The sequence below is a fragment of the Cetorhinus maximus genome, chromosome 15 (assembly GCF_964194155.1).
Source record: "Cetorhinus maximus chromosome 15, sCetMax3.hap1.1, whole genome shotgun sequence".
Taxonomy (NCBI): domain Eukaryota; kingdom Metazoa; phylum Chordata; class Chondrichthyes; order Lamniformes; family Cetorhinidae; genus Cetorhinus; species Cetorhinus maximus.
In genome coordinates this window covers 58,049,612-58,061,862 of record NC_135893.1, presented here as the reverse complement: position 1 = coordinate 58,061,862, position 12,251 = coordinate 58,049,612, and the positions used below count along the sequence as shown (strand labels likewise).

At 42.1% G+C, this 12,251-nt stretch overlaps 1 protein-coding gene across 1 annotated transcript; it reads right to left on the bottom strand.

Annotated features, from left to right (window-relative positions):
* Window positions 1-1,907: 1,907 nt before the first annotated feature.
* On the bottom strand, window positions 1,908-7,274 carry LOC144690704 (acyl carrier protein, mitochondrial-like). Its single transcript, XM_078558458.1, has 5 exons — window positions 7,065-7,274; window positions 6,508-6,630; window positions 4,987-5,074; window positions 2,828-2,944; window positions 1,908-2,083 (listed from the first exon to the last, which is right to left on the bottom strand). The coding sequence occupies exons 1-4, from the start codon at window positions 7,254-7,256 to the stop codon at window positions 2,853-2,855; spliced, it is 495 nt and encodes a 164-aa protein (XP_078414584.1). The 5' UTR covers window positions 7,257-7,274; the 3' UTR covers window positions 1,908-2,083; window positions 2,828-2,852.
* Window positions 7,275-12,251: the final 4,977 nt, after the last annotated feature.

The window sequence follows — 12,251 nt, the reverse complement described above, 5'->3', positions numbered from 1 at the left end:
AAGACTCCAGTTCCTGTTTGCTACTCAGTGACCCCCTACGGAAAGGCGGGCTTCGCCTGTGACAATTTCACTTTCTAATTAAGATTAGTTTACATTTGCAGGTACAATGATTCCTGCCTGCAAACATACATGTTTGTATTTCTATCTAACTCGTTTTGCTTGCCTCCCCTTAAATTCATTGTGCTATAGCTATTCTGCAAGGACCATTTTCTAACCTGCCACTTTCGCGGAGTGTGAGCGTAAGAGTGTCAGATTCTTGACTGAGAAAGCTATGAACTCCGTACCACAGAAAGGATATAGAGGGACTAGAGGTGGGAAAAAAAAAGATTTACAACAGAACTGAGAAGTTATAACTACCAGGAAAGACTGAATAGGTTTAGGTTTTCTATAGAGAGTAGCCCAATGGGTGATCTGATAGAGGTCTTTGAAGTTCTGAAGGGGTTCCGTGGGCTAGCTGTAGATATTTGCCACATGTGTTTGAGACCAATACGAGGTGACATAAATGAGATAGTCACTAATAAATCCAATAAGGAATTCAAACAATGGTTAGAATGTGGAACTCGCGACCACATGGAGTGTTTGAGGGAAATGACAGATACAATTAAGATTAAGCTAGATAAGTACACAATGGAGACAGAAATCAAAGGATAGTGTGTTAGATGAGGCTCATATGGAACATAAAGGACAGCATGGACTGGTTGGGCGGAATGGCCTCTTTCTGTGCTGTACAGCCTTACGTAAATTTTATGTAAAGCTCTGAAATCACTTCCTGAAACATCTTTCCTGTGCTCCCACTCTTTAAAACCAACCTCTTTGATCAAATTTTTGGTCATTTGTCCTCATGGCACCTTTTTTGGCTTGGTGCCAATTTTTATCTAATTAATGTTGTTGCAAAGCACCTTAGGACTTTTGAAACTACATTAAAGGTGCTATATAAATGCAATTTCTTTTATGGTTTAGTACCACACATCACTAGGTGGCAAAGCATGAAACTGGCAAAATGAGCTGAAATGGCTCAATGATTAATGTTCACTTTACAAATAGTACCATGCATACCCTGTGGACAGAGGCTCAGCCTTTAGTACTGTAACTGGCATGAATTTAACAGTGCAGCAGAGTGAATTCATTTGGTAGTGAATACCAAATTCAAAAGCAAGATGTCAAATGAACAAGGAAGAGAAGAAAGAAAATTAAGAGGCTGGAGTTTCATCTGCAGTCTAACTTCAATTCTCCCCTACCAGCTGCTTCCATAGAGGCCAGGGACAGCTGAAGATTAATTAGAAACAAGAGACCATACTGCCCCTCAAGCCTGTTCTGCCACTCAATTAGATCATGGCTGGTCTTGACCTTAAGTTCATAACAAAATAATAAAATGGGCTTGCATTGCTTGGAATATAGAAGTTAAGGGGTGATTTGATTGAGATGTTTTTTTTAGAATTTTGAAAGGAAGTGAAAGTAGGTGAAGAGAAACTTTCATCTGATGGCGGTTGAGTCTAGGACAAGGGGACATAATAAAATTACAGACAGACCACTCGGAAGAAGTTGAGAAACACTTCTTCACACAAAGGGTGGTTGAAATGTGGAACTGTCTCCTACAAAAAGCAATAGTTGCCAGTTCAATTAATAAGCAATAGATGCTAGCTCAATTTATCATTTTTAAATCCAAGATCAAGATTTTTGCCTGCCAACTATATTAAGGAATTATGGAGCCAAGGCAGGCAAATGGAATTCGGATACAGATTCGCCACTGTCTCACTGAATGGCAGAGACGGTACAGACTCAAAGGGCTGAATGGCCTCTTCCTAACGAGGAAGAAGCATGTCCAACGATGCTCAGAAGTCTAGAATTCATGGAGAGGAAGAGTATCGGAGTGGCTTGGTGAATAAACAGCAGACACACATCCAGGCTCAAGTCTCCAATAGTAATTTATTCATTCCTGAAGTCAAGTGATCAAGAACTTGAAATATCACTGGTTGAACAAACATAATCTGACAACAAAAACCATAGAACAGCACTTATGCTTCAAGCAGTACTTGCGATCCCCCACATATTGAGTGTTTCACATGCTCCCAGCAACAAGCACCTGCAAAGTCAAAAACAGGTTTCAGAATTTAATATATATTTTTCTAATTTTTCCAAAACATTTCTGGAAATCAAAAGACATCACTGATCAGCTGTGATGTCAGTACTGGTTAGGATAAAGTAGCCTTCCTTCAGTCCCAGGTTCGAACTCCAGACTATGCTGAGTTAGCTGATCTTTATAGAGGGAACAGTCCTTTAGACTGTGGAGGTTTGGGGGGTGAGGGCAGTGGGATTCAATCAAGTCCCTTCTCCTAACAAGATGTAGTGCCTCCTGATGGGGGGGAATAAGGGAAACCTTTGATTTCATCATCACCTGTATGAGTGATTTGTGCTGACAGATGCTGCTGCCTTCCCAACACCTGTCCACACCACAGCTGTGGGTCCACTTACTGTGACAATGTGCTTAGTGATTCATACAACAAGCTTTTCTCTCACAATTGGGAGGTCCCTGTGCCCACCTCTACCCTGAAGATTGACTGAAGTCAGGGCAGTTCCATGGGCATCAACCCCCTCCCACCCTCATCAACCCCTCGAACATCAACTCAGAGCCATTCTTTTTCAGATACAAGGCTCAACATGACGTGTCAGTGCACTAGTTTTGAGTCCAGGGAGATCAGAGAAAAAACAATTCCAGTCAATCCTGTTCTTACCCGATTAGAAATCATGAAATTGTGACAAGGCACAAGTTGTGAGAAAGTGCACACTGCTCCCCCTCCATTTTAGTACTCATCTGACGAGTTCTTACCCTTTTTTGTCTCCAGGGAAAAAGATTATTCGTACACGTCCTTCTTATCTGCGATATAAGTTATAATTTCATCAGGTGTCATTAGCTTTTCTGCATCTACGTCTGGAATTTCAAACCCTGCAACAAACAGAAGTGAAGATCGGTGACTCCTAGAGACAAGCAGCTTGGCTGATATAGATTAACAGCCTTCACATCCCACACTGGGCACACACCAATCCTTTCACATTGTAACCCATGGATTTGTTGGGTAGTTTTGCAGGTATAAAGCCATTCAACAACCTGCCCTCAGGTATTATTTGTCACCAGCTTGAATCAACTCTGTTCAGGGTAACACTAACAGATCTACAGCATCTGTTCTGCACCTGGCATAAACTGCTGCCCCTGTCCTTCTAGATGGTAGAGGTTGCGGGTTTGGTAGATGGTGTCCAAGAAGCCTTGGAGGATTGCATCAGCGCATCTTGTAGGTGGTACACACTGCAGCCATGGTGTACCAGTGATGGAGGGAGTGGAGGTGGTGGATGGTCCTGGATGATGTTGAGTTTCTCGAGTGTGGTTGCAGTTGCAGCCATCCAGGCAAGTGGAGAATATTTCATTACACTCTTGTGTCTTATAAGTGAAGAGGCTTTGGGGAGTTGTGAGGCAAGTCACTCGCCACAGAATATGCAGCCTCTGATCTGTTCTTGTAGCCAGTGTTTATGTGGCCGATCCAGATAGTTTCTGATTAAAGGCAACCCCGGCACCCCACCGGCTGCAGAAATGTAATGGTGGGGGAGTCACTGATGGTGCTGCTGTTGATTGTCAAGGGGAAGTGGTTCAGTGCTCTACTGTTGGAGACAGTCCTTGTCTGGCACTTGTGTAGCACAGCTGTTACTTTATGTCATGAAAATATAATAATTCTCAATATTATTGTGACTTAGTGTAAAAGTGAGTTAATAGTGGAATTTGAATTAGTTTGTGTGTGTGTGTGTAGGAGGGGATTTAACTGAATTGGAGACAGCTGGTCTAGAGGTTTTGAGGTATCAACAAGTAGTTAGGTTTGAAATGCTAAATGCATAAACATGGCTGAAGTTTTAGAATATGAGGTGTGAGGAACATTTGTATTCTTAGATAAATTAGGTTAGTTTGAATTTCAAAGAGATGATAAGATGTTACACTTAGCCAGAAGAAGCTAAGCTAAACAGTGTGTTTATTTTTCCCCAAAGGTTACTGATAAAATTACTACTATGAAAGATTTATATTATGAGAAAAGTAAAGTTGCAAAAACATATGGGAACAATGGAATTTGCATTAAAAAGAGAGAAACATGTATAAAGGAGATGAGGCTGTGTGTCAGAAGGGAAGGCATCCTAAGATCTAACACAAGTGTGAAAAGCCTCTAGCCTCTGTGCATCAAGTTGCTGTCTAAAGGAACCAAAGCTGAGAAAACTCACTTTAAATGCGACTGTCCAGGGTAGTATGTTGCTTTGCCTGGGTCTGTCTAAATCTATTCATTTTTATTGTTGCTTTAACGGAGCTGTAACTGGGAGCCAGATTAGTTAGGGGTTTTAGGAGTTATTATAATAGTAATTTGTAGACTTACGTATGTGCTTGAAATCTTTCCTTTTGTTAATAAATGTTTAATTTAGTTTTCGAAAAACCTCAAGTCGCAGTAGTCTATTATTTCTGAATTCAAGGCACGCATCTTGGAATAAAATACAAATTGCAAAACAGTTGTGACCGTGTGATCAAATTTCTCTCATGGATTTGATCTGCCTAGCACACATCATCCGCTGCATCATAATACTTGCCACTAGCAGCTTAAGCCTGAATGTTAACCAGGTCTACTGTAAGCAGGAACTGCTTCATCCTACAAGAAATTGCAAATGGAGCTTAACACGATATCATCATTGGAAGAGGACAGGTATAGGACTAGAGAGTCTGTGATGCCCCAAGGGTTGAACAGGCTGAGAAGTATCTGGGCTCCCACTGGACAATTAGCTACTTGATCGCAGTACCAAGAGGCCATCCATGAGTGCAAAACCATGCGCCAGGGTACAAATCAATAAGGCGGACAGAAAGATTCAACAGATCAAGAGAACAGCTTCACTGGTTACAGACTCGGAGGTAGGACTGCAACATGACAATGAGCACAACACAATCCATCACACACAATGACTTACCAAACTCATCTTCCATGGCCATAATGATTTCTACTTGATCCAAACTATCCAAACCCAAATCTTTCATGAAATGAGAGCTCGGTAGAAGCTTTGAAAAGAAAAGGAGCATCGTAAATACAGAGGGTTTCAGGAATGCAAGAAAAAAAAAATCCACAAGGAATCATTCAAGACTTCCAGCCCCACCAGCAACAGATTTGACGCTCTGAAAAACACTGAACAGAGAACCTTGGTCTTCTTCCAGTATCACCCAGACAAGACTGGGATTTGCTGCCTCATAACAAGTTCTGAGAAGCTTTTCTTAAGGGTGGGAGGAAGACTGTGAGAGTGACTGTGTGTTACATTCCTTTTGATTTTCCCCTTTGTTGCCTTGTGAACAGTGTCTGTTAAGGTTCATTCACATCCACTGGTTGGCCAGGAAGTGCAAACACACGTTGGTTGTGCCAACCTTCTAAAATACTTCAGCAGTCTGTAAAGCCTGTGGCTCATTCTATCCAGGGATCCCTGGATCAGAAACTTAACAGGGCCAGCCACATAAATACAAACAGCTAGAAGAGCAGGTCGGAGGCTGGGAATTCTGCAACTAACTCACCTCCTGACTCCCCAAATCTGTCCCATCATATACATGTCAGGAGTTTGATGGAATACTCCACGCTTGCCTGGATGAATGTCAACAGGATAGGGTTAGCTTCTCTCTAGGCGAAGACGGTCATTGCCTGGCACTTGTGTAGCGAGAACATTACTTGCCATTTAGCAGCCCAAGCTTCAATGTTATCCAGGGCTTGCTGCATACAACACCGAAACATTTTTAGGCTTAACAATATCAATTTTAAGGAAACTAAAAGATTGACTAGAACCCTGACAAAGATGCTGAGTTTGGCTAAATGGACTGTTAAGCTGACCAGAAGGTATGCCGGGAAGATTTTATGCATTTCTATTTGTAAAAGCTGCAGTGTTTTAATGTTAATAAAACTAATGGTAAGTAATAAAAGTTTGGTTGATCTTGCATCTGGTTACCCTAGTTACGTACAAATACCGTATAACAGGAATATCACGGGAGTGTTGTATATTGCTCCGCCCACCCCCTCCACCCCAAGACAAAAAGAATGACACCCACCTATAGCCAACTTTAAAACACATTTAATCATAATGTTTTTGCACTGTGTATGACAAGGCATGTAAAGGTGGCCATATGGTGGCTTGTCAACACCTCATTTATTTTATATTTTAAGCATCTTTCTCATAACCTTTTTTGCTTTAAACAGAAGTGTTTGCATCATCTTTTTTTGGGGTGGGGGGGGAAAATAAATACATTCAGACCACATACTAATATGTGGTGCTGGAAATGGAGAGGGCAAATGTAGACTAGCAGTCTACAATCTGAGTATAGAATTTGGTTGGGCTTGTTAGAGAAATTGCCAATTCTAGCAGACCTGATTTTACTATAATAGGTCACGTTTCCCAAGAGTTTCCCTATTCTTATTACAGCAATTCAACAAAAGGAGGGTGAAGTTGTTTCTGTACCTTTTCAGGGTTAATTTTGTCGTACAGTTTTAACACATACAGTACTCGATCCCGGATGCTGTCCAGTGAAAGAGGAGGCAGATCCCCATAATGACGCAATGACTGTACAAATGGACTACAACTCTACAAAAGGGGAGAAGAAAAAAAAAGATTAATTTAAACTGCATGGTCTGAAGGCTATTAATGATCTTACTGAATGAGCGAGTGTGGCCTGCTCTCCTCCTATTTATGTTCTTACAGGATGTCTTGAGATCATAAATAAATGCAAATCTTTATTTTGCTCTTACCCAATTGGCAGGAGCACAAGAGATCAATCAGAGCTGCACCTTCCCAAGAGGCTAGAACCAACTATTATTTATTTTGAATGTTGCAACTGGAATTCATCCCACGTGATGCATTTTACCTAATAATTAAGTATTATTACTGCAACCCCTTCTCCCCCAGCAGAGTCACCTCGGGCTGTACTTCACCCGCTGCAGTCAGCGCCCCCAGGCTCAGACTAGGAGCTCAGGTCCAGGCTCCGGCCTACCCACCATCCTCCCCATCCTCCCTATTACCTGAGCACGGGGCGCAGCAGCAGGAGCCCTCCTGCTACAAACGTGCTGAGAGTAGTTGCTGCTGGCTGCGGCATGAAGCTGGGCCCCGACGCTGGGGCCTGTCCTTGGCCAGCTCCAAGGTTGCGGCCACCGGCGGACACACCGAGAGAGGACACGCAGCGCCATCTTGGGGAGGATTGTATTTCCCAACATGCACCTCGACAGCTGGTAAAAGGGCAGCAACACGCATGCGCGGCACCTCCGCAGGTGGCGCTGCGCAAGGAGGCTGCGCAATAGAACAAAACCTTCTTGGTGGTGGTGCTAAAGTTGACTCAGGAGTGCGAGTTGCAGTTGGAACATACAGTTTTACATGCATGTTGTAGTTTGGAACTGCGGATAGTGATGGTAGAGGCTCAGAATCACAGAATTATTACAGCGCAAAAGGAGGCCATTTGGATCTCCGAATGAGCAATTCCCTTAGTGCCATTCTCCCACATTCTCCCTTTTCAGGTAACAGTCTAATTCCCTCTTGAATGCTTCAATTGAACCTGCCTCCACCACACTCTCAGGCATTTCAAACCTTAATCACTCACTGTGAAAAAGATTTTACCCATATCACTTTTGCTTTTTTTGCCAATTAAATCAGTGCCCTCTCGTTCTCGATCATTTCACATGTGTGAACAGTTTCTCCCCATCTACCCTGTCCAGACCCCTCATGATTTTGAATACCTCTATCAAATTCCCCTCAGCCTCCTCTGCTCCAAGGAAAACAGTCCCAACTTCTCCAATCTGTATAACTGAAGATCCTCATCTTGGGAACCATTCTCGTGAATCTTTTCTGCACTCTCTTCTATGCCTTCATATCTTTCCTAAGGTGCAGCACCCAGGACTGGATGCAATACTCCAACTGAGGCTAGACAAGTGTCTTATACAAGTTTAACATAACCCCCTTGCTCTTGTACTCTTATGCCCCTATTAAAGTCTGGGATACTGTATGTTTTATTAACTGCACTCTCAACCTGCCCTGTTATTTTCAATGCCTTATACGCAAAGACACCCAAGTCCCTCTGCTGCTGCATCCCCTTTGAATTTGTACCCTTTATTTTATATTGTGTCTCCATGTTCTTCCTATCAAAATTAATCACTTCACATTTCTTCGCACTGAACTTCATCTGCCACTTGTTCGCCCATTCCACCAACTTGTCTGTGCCCTTTTGAAGTTCTACACTATCATCCTCACAGTTCAAAATACTTTCAAATTTCGTATTTTCTGCAAATTTTGAAATTGTGTTCTGTACACCAAGGTCTAGGTCATTAATATATATCAGGGAGAGCAAGGTTCCAACACTGGAACCTGGGGAACTCCACTACAAACCTTCCTCCAGTCTGAAAAATATCCATTAACCACTATTCTTTGTTTCTTGTCACTCAGCCAATATCGTATCCATGTTGCTACTGTCTCTTTTATTCCATGAGCTCCAACTTTGCTGTGAGGCACTGTATCAAATGCCTTTTGGAAGTCCATGTACACCATATCAACAGCATCACCCTCATCAATCCTCTCTGTTACCTCTGCAAAAAGCTCCAGCAAGTTAATTAAACAAGTCTTCCCATAATAAATCAATGCTGGCTTTCCTTAATTAACCTGCATTTGTCCATGTGACTATTAATTTTATTCTGAATTATTATTTCTAGATGTTTTGCCATCACCGAAGTTAAACTGACTGGCTTGTAGTTGCTGGGCTTATCTTTACACCCTTTTTTGAACAAGAGTGCAACATTTGCAAGTAATCAGACCTCTGGCACTTCCTGTGAGTCTAAGGAAGACTGGAAAATTACGGCCAGTGCCTCCACAATTTCTACTCCCATGTCTATCAGTATCCTTGGATGCGTCTCATCTGGTCCTGATGCTTTATCAACTTTAAGTATAGTCAGCCTATCTAATACCTTCTTGTTATCAATTTTAAATCCATCTAGTGTATTAATTACCTCCTCTTTCACTGTGGCCTAGGTAGCATCTCCTTCCTTGGTAAAGACAGATGCAAAATATTAATTTAACCCCTCAGCTATTCTCCCTGCCTCAATGCATAAATCCCCATTTTTGTCCCAAATCGGCCCTACCCATCCTTTTACTATTTATACTATATGCCTATGGAAGACTTTGGGATTCCCCTTTAGATTAGCTGCCAGTCTCTTTTCACACTCTCTCTTTGCTTCCCTTATTTGCTTTTTCACTTCCCCTCTGAACCTTCTACACAGCCTGGTTCTCCACTGTATTATCCATCTGACATCTATCATAAGCACATTTTTTCTTCATCTTAATTTCTATCTCTTTGTCATCCAGGGAGCTCTGATTTTACGTCCTCTACCTTTGTCCTTTGAGGGAATGTACCTTAATTGCGCCTGAACTATCACTTCTTTGAAGGTAGCCCATTGTTCATCTATTATTTTTCCTGTTAACCTTTGATTCCAATTAATTTGGCCTAGGTTCATTCTTATACCATCAAAGTTGGCTTACCCCATTCAATTATTCCTACTCTAGATTGTTTTCTATCCTTTTCCATAGCCAATCTAAACCTTACGATACAATTATCACTGTCCCCTAAATGTTCTCCTACTGATATTTGATCCACTTGGCCCACAGCATTCCCAAGAACCAGGTACAGCGGTGCTTCCCCTCTCATTGGATTGGAAACATACTGCTGTAGAAAGTTTTCCTGAACACACTTTTGCTCTTTTTGCCCTTTACAGGAATTATCTGAATATAGGTTGGAATAGTAGTAAAGTCCCCCACTCTATAATTCTTGCAACTTTCTGTAATTTTCTTGCAAATTTGTTCCTCTGTTGAAGGGTCATGAGGACTCGAAACGTCAACTCTTTTCTTCACTGCCAATGCTGCCAGACCTGCTGAGTTTTTCCAGGTAATTCTGTTTTTGTTTTGTTCCTCTACCTCCTTTCCACCAGTTGGCGCCAACATTCTTTCTATGACATGGCTGACAAGGAACCTCTCCTACTCTTACTGCCTGCCAATGGCATGTGCTGGAAGGATTTGAAGATTAATACTCAACCTGTTTGGGCACATAATGAACCCATCTTCCATCAAGTCCTAGGGTGGGACTTGAACCCAGAGCTTCTGGTTTAGAAGCAGGGACACTGCGCCACAAGACCTCTACATTCCCCTTTGGCAAAGGGTGACCGACTGCCCCTTTTTAAAAAAAAATCATTCTGTAATTTTTCTCATTGTCCCACGTCCTTTATTGTTTCTTCCTGAGCCTATATTGGTCCCTATTTCTGGTTATTTGAGCAGCTGCACTCCTAACATCGGCCACAGGGTGGCATCGGATTTGAGCCCCCAGAGAAGCACGAAAAACCATCATCTTTACTGGGGGCAATGTGCATCAGAGAACATATGCAGCCACTATCTTTAAAAGGGGCAATGTGCAGCTATCCTGGCCCAGGAAACTGGGATAAGAGGGGCTTCACCTAGTCATCTGTCAATGGGGAGTATGGAGAGCTTGACTGAAATCAATCTAAGTATATATGAAATAAATTTTACAGATTAATTTAAAGCACTGACTTTCATATTTATATAATGCATTATTTTAATATAGTTTGAGATGGTTTGGAAGCTTGTTAAGGTGACCCCCCCCCCCCCCCCCGGCTCACAGTCACACACCCCCATCCTGCACAAGGTCTCATTTTATTTCATAAGGGTTGTTCACACGGTTTATACGACAAGACCATAACCCATCCAATAGAGTGGCAAGAAAGAATCAAGATTTGATTACATGGACTATGTTGATATGAATTCTTTGAGAAATGATGTGTAGTGAATAGTGAATGAATACTTGGGTGGAACAGGTGGCTTTGGAGCCAAGGTAAGCTGACCAATTCTTGGGTAATGAATGAAGGGACACTTTGGCAGGGGCGGTGCCGAATCTGCTACAGCCGGCCGCCGGGAAAACTGCACATGCGCAAAAACATACTACACACGCCCAAAAAAAAATCGCAGCACGAAATGACAGAACAACATCCTGGCAGGCGATGGTCCGGGACCCAAGATTTGGGGCTCAAATATGAGTACTAGAAAATCCGGCACAATTGGTCACCTCATGTATGGTTCTACTGTAGACTAACTGACAGAGCACAATTGCTATTAGTCAACAACTCCATTATCGTTTTAAGTATAGAAAAACAAGTCTTGCTTTTGCAGGACAGTAAAAGGAAAACGAGATGGACCTTGGTCTATTTTAACAATTCCTAAAATGCTGCTGACTTGCACTGAGGCAAAGGTGGAGATGCCCTCCTTCAGATGAGTAGATTAACTAACTTTCAGTCTACTTGATCCAGTGGAACTATTATGGCCAGAATGCTTTCCCAATTTTCCCTGGCTGACATCAATACTACTAAAAACTAGTATTGCTGAAAAAGAGACATGCTGTCAAAGCTTTTCGTCTTGCACCCATCAGGACAGATTTGCAAGAATACCAATAGTAAAGGGATCAACAATTCATAGTGTGTGAGAAGAGAATTTAACAGTTCATCCAAAAAACATCATTCCCTCAGTATAGCCCTTAAGTATCAGCATAGATTTTTCAGCTGAGGTCTCTGAAGTGGGACTTGAACCCACAACCAACTGACCCAGAAGCAAGAGTGCTATGGCTGACATAAGCAGCAGCTGGGAAAGGGACTCGTCCTTTGATCTCACAACACTTTAGTGCCTGAGCAAAGTTGGTATCCCTCCATCCTCTTAAGAGTGTAAGGGATTGCAAACTGTATTCTCCAAGCATATAACACTAGGCACCAACAGCTATACATGCTGTTAAAACTACCAACATTTCCAACTTTTTCCAGTTGTCATTCTTGTTGATATCCTTTGTATCTATTTTATTAGGCTGACTGGTCTTCATCACTGTAGCTAAATATCTGCTTCCATTCTTGCATGTAATGCTTGTGTATGTTGTTACCATATCCACATTAATCATTCTCTCAACAGTCCACATTTGATCAGGTGGGTTAGAGTCCCTGACATATGTTGCTTCATTGGTAAACTGTGCCTGATAGTAATTCTTTGGATGGTTTCCGAATAGTGAGAGGCAGCAAGGGTGTCTTGCAGCTAATCTACACATCATTCATTGGGTCAATATTAAATTGTTCCTTTCAATGATGCCATAGTTACAAAACTTTGCCTTGATCAAAGCCATCTGC